This window comes from Benincasa hispida, chromosome 9 (genome assembly GCF_027475165.1).
Source record: "Benincasa hispida cultivar pf3 chromosome 9, pf3_genome.v1.1, whole genome shotgun sequence".
In the NCBI taxonomy this organism is placed as follows: Eukaryota; Viridiplantae; Streptophyta; class Magnoliopsida; order Cucurbitales; family Cucurbitaceae; genus Benincasa; species Benincasa hispida.
Genome location: NC_143486.1, coordinates 23,963,991 through 23,980,537, shown reverse-complemented (window position 1 = coordinate 23,980,537; position 16,547 = coordinate 23,963,991). Strand labels below are relative to the sequence as shown.

The 16,547-nt window shown below is 33.8% G+C and overlaps 2 protein-coding genes across 2 annotated transcripts; both read left to right on the top strand.

Annotated features, from left to right (window-relative positions):
* The first annotated feature begins 491 nt into the window (after nucleotides 1-491).
* Nucleotides 492-1,295, top strand: LOC150033699 (uncharacterized). Its single transcript, XM_090317027.1, has 2 exons — nucleotides 492-753; nucleotides 913-1,295. The coding sequence occupies exons 1-2, from the start codon at nucleotides 492-494 to the stop codon at nucleotides 1,293-1,295; spliced, it is 645 nt and encodes a 214-aa protein (XP_090173153.1).
* Nucleotides 1,296-3,796: 2,501 nt separating this feature from the next.
* LOC150033698 (secreted RxLR effector protein 161-like) lies at nucleotides 3,797-4,507 on the top strand. The gene is made up of 2 exons (XM_090317026.1): nucleotides 3,797-4,037; nucleotides 4,353-4,507. The coding sequence occupies exons 1-2, from the start codon at nucleotides 3,797-3,799 to the stop codon at nucleotides 4,505-4,507; spliced, it is 396 nt and encodes a 131-aa protein (XP_090173152.1).
* The last annotated feature ends 12,040 nt before the right edge of the window (nucleotides 4,508-16,547 follow it).

Sequence of the window (16,547 nt, the reverse complement as noted above, 5' to 3'; positions counted from 1 at the left end):
TGGCACGCTACATCCTTTCCAGTCGACTATTCCAGCCGGGTTCGAGTCCCAGCGGTTTTTTCCCGACAACTTCAGTTAGCAATCTGTTCTGATGGCCAGTGGATTTGAAGTTGGGAGTCGTTGTCACACTATCTCGAACAATAACCTGTCCAGTCTTCCACCACTGATCATATGCACTCTGTTTCAAGGTTTCATGGCATTGCAGGCCCCACAAATCTATCTCCAACAGAGGACAGCAACAATTCACCCAACTTCAACAACAGATAACTGCAATCGAGGCAGCTCTTGAGACAACCATGAACATCCAGTTCACTCCGATCCACACAGATCTCTCTTCCCACTTACCTATATATTTAGAAAATCTGGTAACTTCTTTCCCTGCTTTACCCACAACAAATTTATTATTTGGATCAATGGGAAATTCTGCAGGTTTTATTATTGGGGAGAAATTAAACGGTCAGAACTATTTCTCCTAGTCTCAATCTATCAAGATGGCCCTCGAGGGATGTCATAAATTTGGGTTTTTAACGGGTGAGATACCGAAACCAAGACCTAGTGATCCTCAAGAACGTATCTGGAAAGAAGAGGATTCGTTACTCCGATCTTTATTGGTGAATAGCATGGAACCTCAGATAAGCAAACCCCTACTGTATGTTGCGACTGCTCGGGATATCTGGGATGTAGTTCAGAAGTTTTATTCCAAGAGACAAAACGTATCTGGGCTCTACACCTTACATAAACAAGTGCATGAATGTAAATAGGGAACTATGGATGTGACATCGTATTTCAACAAGTTGTCTCTACTCTAGCAGGAGATGAAACTATGTCCTGAGATTGTCTGAGACTGTCCTTGTGGTGGAGTACAGTACTCAAAAATTGAGGAAATAGATTGGATTTATGATTTTCTTGCAGGCATGAATTCTAAATTTGAGGCAGTTCGTAGTCAGATATTGGGACATCGTCTAATACCTTCCCTCATGGAAGTCTATTCTGAGGTCTGTCTTGAGGAAGACAGAACCATTGCCATTAATAATTTGTTGATCTCTCCAAAATATTTTGCTGCTTTTAATGTTAAGTCATCCGGACCTGATAGTGACAAACAGAACAGTAAGCCCCCTCCTATATGCGAACACTGCAAGAAGTCGTGGCATACCAAAGATCAGTGTTGGAAGTTGCATGATAGACCACTAAACGGGAAACGGCGTCAACCACATGATAAGTCAACTTCTGAACGAGCTCTTGTGGGTGAGTCAAAAATTGGTGGGTCTCAGCCTCAAAACCAAGTGAATAATTAGAATGATTCTGGTGTTATTGGTGTCAGTGTCATTGCTCAGTTAGGTATGATTCACTCTTTTGGTCTTATTAGTGTGAATGGTCACAAGCCGTGGATTCTTGATTCGGGAGCTACGGATCACATAACCAGCTCGTCTGACCAATTCATTTCATATTGTCCAAGTGCTGGTAATGAAAGAATCAGGATTATCGATGGGTCCTTTGCTCATGTTGTAGGGAACGACCATCTCTCCTCATTTGAGGGTTTAACTTTACAGGATGTGTTACATGTTCCAAAAATTTCTTATAACTTATTGTCTATCAGTAAGATTACGGGAGATATGGGTTGTCAAGTTGTTTTCTCACCTAATACTATTTTGTTTCAGGACCTGAGCTCGGGGACGATGATTGGCACTACCCGGCATGATAGGGGGCTCTATTTCCTTAATGCAGATATTTCCTCTTGGAATTATTATAGGACTAGTTTGATTTCATCTTGTTATTCTACTTTTGAAAAAGACTACATGTTATGGCATTTTCACGCTGGACACCCTAGATTTCAATCCCTCGTTTGTTTCATAATGTTGATGTCTCTTCTTTGACTTGTGATGTGTGTATTCGGGATAAACAACATCGTGTCTCATTTAACTCTCAGCCTTACAAGCCGTCCAAACCTTTCACTCTTATTTATAGTGATATTTGGGGTCTTTCACCTATCACCGCCTACAAGCAAACGCTAGTTTGTAACCTTTATTGATGATCACACTCGATTCACCTGGGTATTCCTCCTTACTGAAAAGTCTGAGGTATCATCAGTGTTCCAATAGTTTTATACTACTGTGGAAAGTTCAAAACGAAAATTTCTATCTTATAGAGTGATAACAAATGTGAGTTCTTTAACAATTCTTTTCGGGATTTCCTAGCTTCCAAGGGAATTTTTCATCAAAGTTCCTATGCATACACTCTTCAACAAAATGGGGTGGTTGAACGGAAAAATCGCCACCTGGTTGAAGTTGTCCGTTCCCTCATGTTGTTTACCTCTCTTCCGTCCTACTTATGGGGGTTGTTATTTTAACTGCAGCCCGTCTAATTAATCGCATGTCTTCCCGTGTCCTAAAATTTCACACTCCGCTTGAATGCTTCAAAGAGTCGTACCAAACCACCTCCCTTATTTGGGTGTGTTTTCTTTGTTCATGCCCATGGTTCCAATCGTACAAAATTTACCCCCTGTGCTCAGAAATATGTGTTTGTTGGGTATCCTCTCCATCAACGTGGGTATAAATGTTACCACCCACCTTCTCGAAAGTATTTTATTTCAATGGATGTTACCTTTCTCAAGGATCAACCCTTCTTTCCCATTAGTCATCTTCAGAGGGGGAGTTCTAGTGAAAAGAATAACTGGTCCACATCATCAATTTCATTAGATTTACCGCCTGAACCTGAGTCTGTCTTAAGTATTAACAACATAGTCCTCCCTCCAAACAAGTCTCGTGGATAACATACTATAGGAAGAATCTCAGAAAGAAAATAGTATCACATGTTGCTTCTCTGGCTCTAGTCCATAAGTCAAGACCCAGCACCAGCTCCAGGTACTTGTATCCCCACTTCTAATGATATTGGTGCTTATTCTGAGAATGATATGTGTAATGTGGGTAAGAATGAAGAAATCGTCAACAATACCGACAATTGTACCAAGGACACCATGTGCGATGCAGTGTAGTTGGAAATAACAATGTTGAGGAAACAACTCCAGAAAGTGATACTATTACAAAGAATGATGAATGTGTGAAAGATTCCTCAAAAGATAAAACTCTTAAGCACAATACTGAATGTATGAAGGGTCAGACGAGATAAAAAGTCATGATGCCTCTCTCGATCTTCCCATTGCCTTGAGGGAAGGTACTAGATCTTGTACGAAGTATCCTATGCACAGTTACATATTTTACTGCAATTTGTCTTCCATGTTCAAATCTCTCACTACAAGCCTGGATACAGTAACAATACCAAGCAGTATACATGTGGTAATGGAGATTCCTGAATGGAAAGTTTCGTTTATGGAGGAAATGAGAGCTCTTGAGAAAAATAATATTTGGGACCAAGTCTCACTCACTAAAGGACGCAAGACAGTTGGATGCAAGTGGGTGTTCACCATAAAGTACAAGTCTGATGGAACGATTGATAGGCTAGATTGGTTGCCTAAGGCTTTACTCAGACCTTTGGAATAGACTACTCTGAGACCTTTTCTCCAGTAGCAAAGCTAAATACTGTCTGGGTCCTTTTGTTAGTGGTTGTGAGTAGAGTCTAACCCCTTCATTAATTTGATGTAAAAAATGTGTTTCTTAATGGTGATTTAGAAGAAAAAGTCTACATGAGTCCTCCCCCGAGTTTCGAGAGTCAGTTTAATCACTGAGTTTGTAGACTAAGGAAGTTCTTGTATGGGTTGAAACAATCTCCGAGAGCTTAGTTTGACAGATTCACTACCTTCATAAAGTCCCAAGCGTACAATCAAGGGTACTCAGACACTATGTTCACAAAAAGGTCAATATCAGGAAATATTGTGGTTCTTATTGTTTATATAGATGATATTGTCCTATCTGGTGATGATGCCACAAAGATTATAAGGTTCAAAGAGAAAATGGTTGAGGAGTTCGAGATTAAAGACCTTAGGAAATTGAGGTATTTTTTTGGAATGGAAGTAGCTCGATCAAAAGAGGGTACTTCAGTTTCTCAATGGAAATCCATACTTGACTTACTTAAAGAGACAGGTATGACGGGATGTAAGCCTATTGATACTTCTGTGGAATTCAATGCTAAACTTATTGATGTAGATAATAGAGTTCCAGTCAATAAAGAAAGATATTAGCATCTTGTTGGGAAATTGATTTACTTATCTCATACTAGACTTGACATATCCTACGCGGTCAGTATAATTAGTCAATTCATGCAAGCTCCCTATGAAGAACACACGAAGGCTGTGGAATGCATCTTGAGTTATTTGAAAACCATACCTGGTAAAGAGTTGATGTTCAGAAATTCTGACAGACGATGCATTGAAGCTTACACCGATTATGATTGGACAGGTTCTGTTGGTGACAGAAAATCAATGTCTGGTTACTACACTTTTTTCTGGAGTAATCTTGTTACTTGGAGGAGTAAGAAACAGGGGGTGGTTGCCAGAAGTAACGTTGAAGCTGAGTACATGGCCATGAATCTAGGAATATGTAAAGAAATCTAGTTGAAGAAAGTCTTATCGGATCTCTATCAAGACTGTGATCTCCCGATGAAACTTTTTTATGACAATAAAACAACAATAAGTATTGCAAATAACCCTGTTCAGCATGACAGGACAAAACACGTAGAAATTGATAGACACTTCATCAAGGAAAGACTGGACAATGGCAGCATATGCATTCCATACATTCATTCTAATCAGCAAGTTGTCGATGTCCTCACAAAAGGATTGCTCAGACACAACTTTAATTTTTGTGTCAACAAGTTGGGTCTTATTGATATCTGTGCCCCAACTTGAAGGGGGTGTTGAAAATAAGAGTTTTAGACCTAAGGACATTTTTGTAATTTAACCTTGCCCTAGGGTTTCCTACTAGTCTTTTTATATGTGTTATATCTCTAACATTCAGATCATAAAATTAATAAAAAGTTCTCTGTATCGTGGTTTTTTTCCCTATTCTAGGATTTTCACGTAAACAAGTGTGTACTATTTTTCTTTCTTTCTTCTTTTACTTTCATCAGATTTTACCGAGATATCCTAATTTAGGAAGGTCATAAATTTATTGTTAACCTAAAATGCACTTATACTTTCTAGGTTCTAGCCCAGTTATATTTCTAACCCAAAATCAATTTTAAACCCAAATCCAAACGGTGTGGGCTGGCTTAATTTAGAATTTTTGGATATTTGATTTTTCTAACTCCCTTAGTTAAGAGTATATTAAAAGCTAGGTAGAACTAGCATTTACTCAACAACTGTGAGCTGGGGATTTTGATTAAAACCCAGTGGACTCAACAAACCCAACCTAATTTTTATGGATTAATTTGACTTGAATCAAGTTACTTGAGTTATTGAAATCTACAACTCGAACTATTAAGTTGGGTCTAAATTCAACCCAACTCACGAATACTCCTAACTAATGGTAACCTTACCTGACATAATACTAAGCGATTAAGCAAAAAATGTGAGGAGGATGAGGTTATCAAATAAGGGAAATTTTTTAATTGCTCCTTTAAATTTGTAAGAAGTTGGCAAATTTTGAATTTTTTTCCCTTACGTCGCTTAATTCCTTCCTCAAATTTCTATAAAGTGTCGACGTACTAAATATGGTGGCAGTGTGCCATATAAGCTTACCACCAACGTCATTTAAGATCTACAAACATGAAGTGAAAACTGAAAAATGCAATGAAAAGGGTAAAATTAAAAGATGTTATAATGTATGAGACTAAGTTCGAAAAAAATACAAACAATATTCTCCAAATAACCAACTTTCCTCCAACCAAGGAAAAATAATTAGATGTAGATCTTCTATCTATAGTCTTCCTACCTAATCTGCATCTGTATAAACTTCTATAGGGAAGTGATTGTACTTTTTTTAATTCAATACTTTTTCCAGATGTCCCTTTTAGATACCTCAGAGTTTTGTAAATAGCTTCAAAATGAGTTGATTCAGGTACATGCATAAATTGACTTCCCGGGCTGACGACATACACAATATCAAGATGTGTATGAGATAGATTGATTAATCTTCCAACATAGGGACTAAAACACACACACCACGTCCAAGAATGGGTTGACAAAGGGCTGAATTCAAAATAAGTATATTTTAAAACGAAGCATCAGTCCTAAAGGAGGCAGTGTTCTGTACAACCTCTCAAAGCCTATTGAATTCTCCATTTCTATCTTTAAACAACCCATTATTCATTTTAATGTAACGAGACTAAAACATAGTTCTACTGGCTTATTTCTATAAAACAAGTGATATATTGGTTCTAACCTGCTATTACAGTTTTAAGCAGAATTGGGAGAATAGTTCTGCTATTACAATAGTGAGTTGGTCTTCCGTTCGCTTTCATATTTCTTTGTGGGCTTCGATTTTGAAGGCTTTTTTATAACTATTCAATAGGAGTTATTTTGCATAGCTGGAGTCCCTTCTTGTAGAGAGAGTTCCTCTCTTTTGTGGGCTGGTTTTTTGTATGCTCTTGTCAAATGTCATGAAGAAATGACATTGTAAAGGATCGAATAGAAGAATGAAGATCTCTTACTCTAATACGATGATATCTCGTTAACTCAGGACTGAATCCAAAAGCTGAAGCTGCTTGACTCCAGTAAATTTCATGTTTTGTTCAACTTTTATCACTCTCGTAATATCTACTTTGGTAATAGAATGAGCAAGAAATCTTTAGGCGATCAAGTTTATTCAAATATTGGTGATTAAGCATTGCTTACTAAGACGTAATTTTTTATGTCCTTCAGAGAGGCTATCGAGTGGTTGCTGTCTAGCACTTGTTTGTTTGAATAGTTGGTGCCATTTTGTATCTACTTGTGGCTTGGTTTTGTTTTGTTTTTTTCTTGATGCAAGGTTTTGTTCTTCTTTGTAAAGAGTTTGGCCGACGTTTTTCACACGTCTTGCAGTCTTTGAGTTCTATAGAAAATACTTTAGCTACAATGTAAATGAACTTGTTATTAGAAAGATCGAGAGAAAAGTCTAAAATTATAGGATTTCTCAAGTCTTAACTGAGGAATTTTGTACAGTTCTGAGTTACATGGTGTATACCTACTTTGTAGTTAGATTATGTATTTTCTATTGTCAAGGCTATATGAAATTTATTCTTTTTATAAAGAAACATACCTTTCTAGCCTTTGAATTGAGCCATTTTAGTCCTTGAGGGGTGAAGATCAGAGGTGTTCGTGGGTTAGATTGGATCGAGTTAAAGCATTTTTTAGACCCCACTCAATTGTTCGGGTTGTAAATTTCATCCAAATAACTCTTAGTAAATAATAAATCTAATACAACCCAACCATGAAATTGGGATGGTTTGGGTTAGTTAGGTTATTCATTTAAATATTTGTTCTAAAAATAAGTAATATGTTAATATGTTACAATTGTATTAAATTATTTTCATATATTAAATTAAGGTTAATAATTCAATTTCAATATTATAAAAAATTTCTTTCAAAAGTGCTAATAAATTATTTTTAGGAGTTGTTGGGGAATAAACTAACCAAAACAATAATGAAATAAAATAAAATGAAGAAAAAAATATGTGTAAAAATACTTGTATCATAAGTAAAAACGACATATTTTTTAAAATTAATAATAAGCTCGGATTAATTTAGATTGGTTTGAATTATTTTAGGTGGACTCATGAAAACCAACTCAACCCATAAATTTTTTATTTATTTGAACTCAATTCAACTCAAAGAAGTTGATAACTCAACTAAACTGTACGAATTGAGTTTGGTTGATCGAGTTTTTCGAGTCATCGAATTTTTTGAACACCCATAATGAAGATGATCAGTGGAAGGAAAGATAATTAGGGTGGGGAGAAAGTTTTTTTTTTTTTTTTTTTGCCACATCATCTATTGAAACATTACAAAATAAATGTTTTAATCACGTAGGCATAAAAATAATATAAATTAATATTAAATTGATCAACCACTAAGTCATCATTTAGTTATAGTTACTAAAGATTATGTTATGTCAGGAATAAAATTATGTCAATAAATTGGAACATGTTTAAACTTCTCCAATGGAAACTAATTAGTGAAGAAAGTTCACCTTTTTCATCTCAAGAATTTTTTAGTATCCAAATATATATTGAAGAAAGTTCACCTTTTTCATCTCAAGAATTTGAAATCTTCCAATGTCCAAAGATAATTTTTTATGCAACTTGTAGAAGAAACCTTATTTAATATCACTATTCATCATTTCATAATTTTGAGGACAAGAACAACCTCAATTATTTAAATAAAAAGTAGGCCATTTCTTAAGAGTAATTTTTAGGGGGGGAAAACCCTTCATCTGTCTAGAACCTTCAAACAATCTAAACTTCCCATTATTCAAGAAAAAGAAAACATAAATAAACAAAAACTTTTGGTTTGGTAGAATGAGAACATCAACTATATATCTATGTTTTGAATACTACAAAATGATTTGGCCATAATAATGTATGGACTATGGAATTTAAAACCACAAAATGAGAGGAAATGGAAAGAAATTGAAAAGTGGGAGTGTTTGTTTGGTGGGAAAGAAACATGTCAACAGTCTCCATCTTGGAAAAAAGATTAGGAAAAAAAAAAGACAAGAGTCAAAGAAAATACCTTTCTTTTAAATGTCAAAACCCCATTTTTGTCCATTCATTCATTTTCCCTCTTTTGCCAATCATACATGACCTTCAAGAGGGGTTAAGTTCATGAACCTCTCTAAAAGTCAACAAATTGTTCACTTGCTTTTAGTGAGTGACGGTCCAACTCAATCCTCTTGTCATTTTTTTTAGTACAATAAAAATGGAAAATTTAAACTACAGATCTCATCACTTATTATATGTCAATTGAGTTATGCTCGCTTTGATCCTTCTTTGTCATTTTTAGTTGTGGGTGTTATATATTTCATTTAGTTTCTAGAGTTGTTAGGTCTAGGTTTACGAAATTGGATATCACATATTATGTTTGGATTGTACAAAAAAAAAAAAGTTGGGAGCTAGGAGCCTGGGTTGACCTAATTATCGTTTATTTGTGTGGCACTCAGATCTCCTCCGCATCGGGCCTCTGGTGGATTTGTTATTTGGTCCACTTCTTTCTGACCTAGTCTCGAGATACTCCGAGTTAACTTGCGTAAGAGATCCTCGCATCAATGTGGTGTCGAGCCTACTACACTCCAATACTTAAGTTAGTACAAGGAGTAATTAAGATATCACAAAAGAAATAAGGTTGGGTTGCTCCGTTGGAGATTACTTACCCTCCCATTTTGAGATGGTCGAATAGAAATATTTATAACATTGTTAGGTTACGTGCAATGACAGCGGTATCAAGGACGTTTCTATTGCTCGAAGTAGCAAATTGCTAGTCCGGTCCAGCTTAATTATTTATCAGCTTAGGTGGTCAGCCCAAATCCTAAGTCGTTGGCATTTTTTCTTTTGGGATGCACATTCCTTTATGTCTTCTCTCGGTACTCTATGGGCTTGGGTCCGTCCATGGACCTTGGACCTTGGACCTTGCCTTAAACAACCTTCAACAATGTGGTTTTTAGATTTGTACATTGGAGAATAAATTAGGAGTTTTACAAAGTTTGTGTAGATTGAGGGTTTGTTCTTAGGGTTATCTAGATTAAAGGTCAGTCCTTGAATTTTGTCTTGTCATAATAATTTTTTAATATTCAACACATATTCTAAAATCTATTGGAGGTATTAAAATGTAAAGGTCAACAGAAATGTCAAAGTCTCAGATTTATAAAAATTTTGATGAAAATATTAATAAAATATCAATGTTGATTAATATTTCTAAACAACAATATAAACATAAAATTCCAAAATAATATTAAAATTAACAAATAAACATTTTTCACTTCATTAATGAGTTAAAAGGCTTATTATTTATATCATATTCATGTTAGTGACATTTTATTTTTTTTAATATTTCATCTATTTTTTTCACAACATAATATAAATATTGATTCATCCATTGTATCGACGTTGAATCTGTAAATATGTAAATTTATCGGTCAACATAAATTCAATATTTTGATTCTACCATAGAGGGGGTATTGTGGTCATTGGCTTCTTCACCCCTATTTCTCCTACAAGATCCATTGGCCATTGTGTTGTATGATTACTCCCACCATTCAAAAAGGTCAACAAAACTTTAAAAACCAATTATTATGATTGTTTTACTATTTTTCTCATATGAGGAATTGAAAATATTACATACCAAAGGCATATGATTGGGAAATTTCCTTAGTAAATTCTTTTGAAAGAGAATAACCATAAAGTTTTTCTTTAATTATTTGAAAAAGAAAAGGGAAGAGACAATATAATAGAGTCTCTAATCAATACTCAACAATAATGCCACTAATTTTTCATACAAGGAAAAATAACTTTTCTAGCGTCTTGATTGAAGAGCACCCTCCATAAGTGATAGAATATGATTCTTGAATTTTATTTTATTTTTTTTACTTTTGTCTTTTATGTTTTATCCTTAAAATAAAAAAAAATAAAAAGGTTAAAAAAGCTTGTTAATCCATTAATGACCATCATAACATTAGGAATGATGGATGAAAAAGAGAGAAAGAGAGAGTGAGAAAGTGAGCATTTTAAAATATTTTCATGGTATATTTTTTGTTAAAATATAATTTAGTCGGTCTAGTTCGAGGGTTTTAGTTAATTATTCCAATTACTTATCTTATTTTATATATGACTATGAAGAAGTTATTTAGAAATGATTTGTGAGGTTTAAGCAAAATAGAGTGATATCTAGTTTGATAATTTAACAAGATTTCAAACTAGAACAAACCGTTATTTTTTTAAAATATTGATTGAAATATCATTTTGGTCCTTGTGCTTTGGGTGTCGTTAAATTTTAGTCTTTATATAGTTAATGTAATTTTAATAAAAGCAATTAGAAAAGATTAAAAAATAACTAAGACAAGAAGCAAAAAATTGAAAACCATAAATAAAAGAGAGAGGAAGAGAAAACACCGGGAATTATAGTGGTTTGGCAAATTGCCTACTCCACTCTCCAAGACTCCTTCTTGGGTATTTCACTAAGTGATCCTCTTGCAGGTGAGAACCAAACCGACACACGACCCTCTTTTTCTTAGGCTAAAGAGAAACACAAGATCCTTTTTACTGGTTCAGAATCAAACCAATTTCTTTTTCTCACAACCCACACCTTAATACAATTCCTAAAAATCAAAAGAAAACCTCACAATATTACCTCTTGAAGGCTAAATACACAAGTTGAGCACTATACAAAAACTCACAAAAATAACTCTAGGTCAATTTAGGAGCAAGGAAGACAAGAATTTGAGAGTAGAGAGAATTGAGAGATTAAGACTTGATAACTTTTTGGTCGGTCAATAAAGAGTAAAATCAAGTTGAATTTATAGGCGAAGGGGATAAATTTTGGCCATTGGATATGATTGCAAATGAAGGGTGGAGAATGAATAAAAATAGAAAATGAAAGGATTTGTAATTAAGAGAGGAATTGAAAAGGAAATGATTTGTAATTAAGGGAGGAATTGAAAAATTGGAATTATTGAGATTTGGAGAATAAAAAATGATTTGAAGGATGACAATTTAGGAAGAAAATCAAATTTGAAAAGGCTGAAAATTCTTAAACCGCGCCACGTGTCGCCGTACTATTGATCCGCACATCAATTAACGATTTCTCCTTTTTTTTTTTAAATATCAGCTGCTACTTGTCATTATCTTATTCGTCCACGGTCGCCACGCACTGCCACATCATCGCCACATCAGCAAAAAGTGATCGGTTGGAGTGCCATATTGTCTGCCACATCAGTTGCCATGTCATCAAAATTGACCGTTTGTGTGCCACGTCAGCAAGGTGCCACATTGGATTTCCTCTCCAATCTTCTTTTGCTTATAACTTTCTCATTTGAACTCCGATGTGAGCGATTCAAATTGCGTTGTAATTGTCTTTCCGAGCTCTACAAGATAGTAACTTTGAAACACTGAAAATGTTAGTATAAAAACTCTGAGTTTGTTATCATCAAAATACTTGGTTTGATTGAAGCCCTAAAGCTAACAATCTCACCCTTTTTTATGATGACAAACCACCATAATACCAAAAATAATTCTCCCCCTTTTATTATCAACAAAAAGATATACAAGTGACTTTTCTCCTCCTTAATCATACAAATAATGCTCCCCTCAATAAATTATAACATAAATTCATAGAAATATAAATAATGCTCCCCCTATCAAACATAATTAGGCAATTCTAATAATACCAAATGCAAGTCTATTTTTACAAAAGGCTTCTTCATTTAATGCCTTTGTAAGAATATCTGCTACTTGGTTCTCAGTATTAACATAATTAATGACAATATTCTTATTTTGCACATGCTCTCGAAGAAAATGATGTCTAATATCTATATGCTTTGTTATAGAATGTTGAATGGGATTTTTAGTTAAATTAATTGAACTAGTATTATCACAAAGATTGGTACTTGTTCAAAATTTAAACCAAAATCACGCAACGTTTGTTTCATCCATAAAACTTGAGAACAACAACTAGAAACAGCAATATATTCAGCCTCAGTGGCAGATAATGCAACATAATTTTTCTTTTTACTATACCAAGATACTAAAGAACTACCTAGAAAATGACATGTTCCATTAGTACTTTTTCTATCAGTTAGACTACCAGCAAAATCAGCATCAGAATATGCAATCAAATCTAAAGATGCATTTTTACGATACCATAAGCCTAAATCAACGGTACCAAGCAAATATTTAAAAATTCTTTTTACAGCATGCAAGTGCGATTCTTTAGGACATGATTGAAATCTAGCACACATGCATACACTAAACATAATATCAGGCCTACTCGCAGTTAAGTAAAGCAAGGATCCGATCATACCTCTATAAGCTTTAATATCTACGTTTTTACCTTTTTCATCCTTATCAAGCTTTATAGTGGTACTCATCGGGGTCTTTGCTACTTTTGCATTATTGAACTTAAACCTTTTGAGTAGATCCCTTGTGTACTTTTCTTGATTTATGAAGATTCCATCTTTAAGTTGTTTAATTTGAAGCCCAAGGAAGAATTTAAGTTCTCCCATCATGCTCATTTCAAACTCACTATGCATACGCTTAGAAAATTCTTCACAAAGGTAAGAGTTAGTAGCACCAAATATAATATCATCAACATAGATTTGCACTAATAAAATATCATTATCTTTAATTTTGATAAAAAGAGTAGTATCAATAAGTCCCTATTTTAAAACCATCTTCTAGAAAAAATTTACTCAAACGGTCATACCAAGCTCTAGGAGCTTATTTAAAACCATAAAGTGCTTTATTTAATTTTAAAACATGATTTCGATTATCAAAGTTTTCAAAACCAGGAGGTTGTTCAACATACACTTTCTCCATTATGAAACCATTTAAGAAAGCACTTTTTACATCCATTTGAAATAAAGTAAAAATCTTATGAGATACAAATGCAAGCAGCATGTGAATAGATTCTAATCAAGCAACAGGAGCAAATGTTTCCTCATAATCTATTCCTTCTTCTTGACTATAGCCTTGAGCAATTAGTCTAGCTTTATTTCTAACAATATTACCAGATTCATCCATTTTATTTTTAAATATCCATTTAGTACCTATAACAGGATGATCACCAGGACGCGAGACTAGTTCCCACACATTATTTCTTTCAAATTGATTTAATTCATCTTGCATAGCAATTAACCAGAACTCATCAGATTCAGCATCTTTAAAAGACTTTGGTTCAATTTGAGACACGAAAGCAACATTATTTAAGGCATTTAAAGAAGAGCGAGTTCTTATCCCTTGAGATACATCACCTATTATTAATTCCTGAGGATGGTGAGTGGAGAATCTCCAATCCTGGGGGAGGGATTTTTCTAGCTCTTTCTGAGATTCATTTGATACTGCTTCCCTATCTTTAATACTAAGATCTTCAACAGGTATTTCTAATTTATTAGTGGCAACATGTGTTTCATCAAAAACAACATTCATTGACTCTTCAAGTACATGAGTTCTTTTATTAAAAACTCTATATGTTTTACTACATGTAGAATATCCTAAGAATATGCCAATGTCCGTTTTTTACTCAAATTTTCCAAGTTTTCCTTTGTCTTTCAAAATAAAACATTTGCAACCAAAGACTTTGAAATAGCTATTATTTGGAGTTTTATTATTAAAAAGCTCATAAGGAATTTTATCTAAAATATGTCTTATTAAAACACAATTCATTACATAAGATGTTGTATTAACAGCTTCAGCCCAAAAAATTTTTGGTAAATCATATTCATTAAACATGGAGGTAGCTAATTCTTGTAAAGATCGATTTTTTCTTTCTACAACACCATTTTGTTGAGGTGTTTTTGGAGAGGAAAAATCATGAGAAATTCGATTTTCTTCACAAAAATTTTCAAAAGAAGCATTTTCAAATTCTCCTCCATGATCACTTCTAATTTTCGAAATCATAAAGTCTTTTTCATTTTGAATTCTTTTTGAAAAGCTAATAAAAGATTTTAAAGTTTCATCCTTATGAGATAAAAATAAAACCCAAGTAAATCTCCAAAAATCATCAACTATAACAAATGCATAATGTTTTCCACTTAGACTTGCAACTCTAGTAGGTCCCAAAAGGTCCATATGTAACAGTTGCAAAAGTCTAGAAGTAGAAACCATTTTCTTTGGTTTGAAATAAGACTTAGTTTGTTTACCCATTTGACAAGCATCACAAACTTTATCTTTTTCAAAGTTTAATTTGGAAGACCTCTAATAAGGGATTTCTTAGAAATATTTGAAATTAAATGCATGCTACCATGACCTAACCTTCTGTGCCATAACCACGAATCATCATGCAATGCAGATAAACATTTATTTTCTACTATAGTACAATCTAATAGATCAATAGTATAAACATTTTTATCTCTATTTCCTACAAACAGAACTTTTCCATCACATGCATTTTCTATTGTACAATTTTTATCACTAAAAATTACTCTATATCTTTTATCACATAATTGACTAATACTTAATAAATCATGCTTTAAACCATCAACTAACAAAACATTTTCAATAAGAAAATTCGAACCGTTACTAATATTACCTTTGTCAACAATCTTACCCTTTTTATTGTCACCGAAGGTAACGTATCCTCCATCTTTCTTTTCTAGGTATGTGAATTTTGTGTGGTCCCCAGTCATATGTTTTAAACATTCACTGTCCAAGTACCACTTATTCTTTATGGATCTCAAACATACCTGAGAGAATTAATTCTCAAGATGTAACCTTAGGTACCCAAATTTGTTTGGGTCCTTGGGGGTTAGCTAACAAAAATTTAGGAATCCATCTCTTTTCATTCATAATAGATTTTTCTTAAATTGCATGCATAAGCTTTATGACCATGTTTTCCACATGCATGACAAATAATAGAACCTTTTTTGACAAAGTAGTTTGTAAATTTCTTTTGTTTTTGGTGAGGTTTATAACCTAAGCCACTTTTATCAAATATGCATTGTTACTTACCCATCATGATATCTAAATTCTTTTTCCCATTTGTAAACTTTAAAAAAGTAGCTAAAATATCTTCATTTTTATTTTCTAATAATTTATACTCTTCTTTTAAAGCATGCAAATTTGATTTAGATAAATCTAGATCTTTTCCTAATGTCTCATTTTTCTCTTTTAGATTATCTAGCTCAATTAATAAATTATTATTTTCAAGAGCTAATTTAGCATTTTTCTTTCTAAGAGACAAATATTTGCAACCTAGTTTTTCAAATTTAATTTTAACTTCATTATATGCATCAATGAGCTCATCAAAAGTAAGGTTTTCAAGACTTACCTCGTCGTCGTCGTCGTCGTCTCCAAAAGCCATAAAGCACAGATTTGCTACTTCTTCCTCGCTTTCGTCCCAAGTAGTTTTCATGGCCTTCTTGTTCTTCTTTGAAATGACTTTTCTTTGAGGACAGTTCCACTTCACGTGTCCGGGCTTTTTGCATTCATAACAGATGATTGTATCTCTGTTGCCCTTTTCTCCTTTGCCTTCTTGATTGTTGACTTTCTTTGAGAAGTTCCTTTTCTTAAAATGCTTTTTGAACTTCTTGGTCAAGTAAGTGAACTCCTCATCATTTAGTTCAGCTTCAGTTTCAGAGTCTCTTGAACTTGAGTGGACTTTAATGCTAGGCTCTTCTTCTTTTTGACATCTTCTTCCACATTGGCCTTCATGATTATCTCATGTGTTATGAGAGATCCAACGAGCTCCTCCAGTGGAAGTTTTGAGAGGTCTTTTGCTTCTTGGATCGACGTCACCTTAGCTTCCCAACTCTTAGGCAATGATCTAAGAATTTTTCTCATATTTTCAGAGGTGGTATAAGATTTTCCTAATCCCTTCAAAGCATTAACAATATTAGTGAACCTAGTAAACATTTCAGATATAGTTTCATTTGCATCCATTTTAAACAATTCATAATTATGAACTAACATGCTAATCTTTGACTCTTTGACTTGATTAGTTCCTTCATGAGTTACTTCAAGCGTATCCCAAA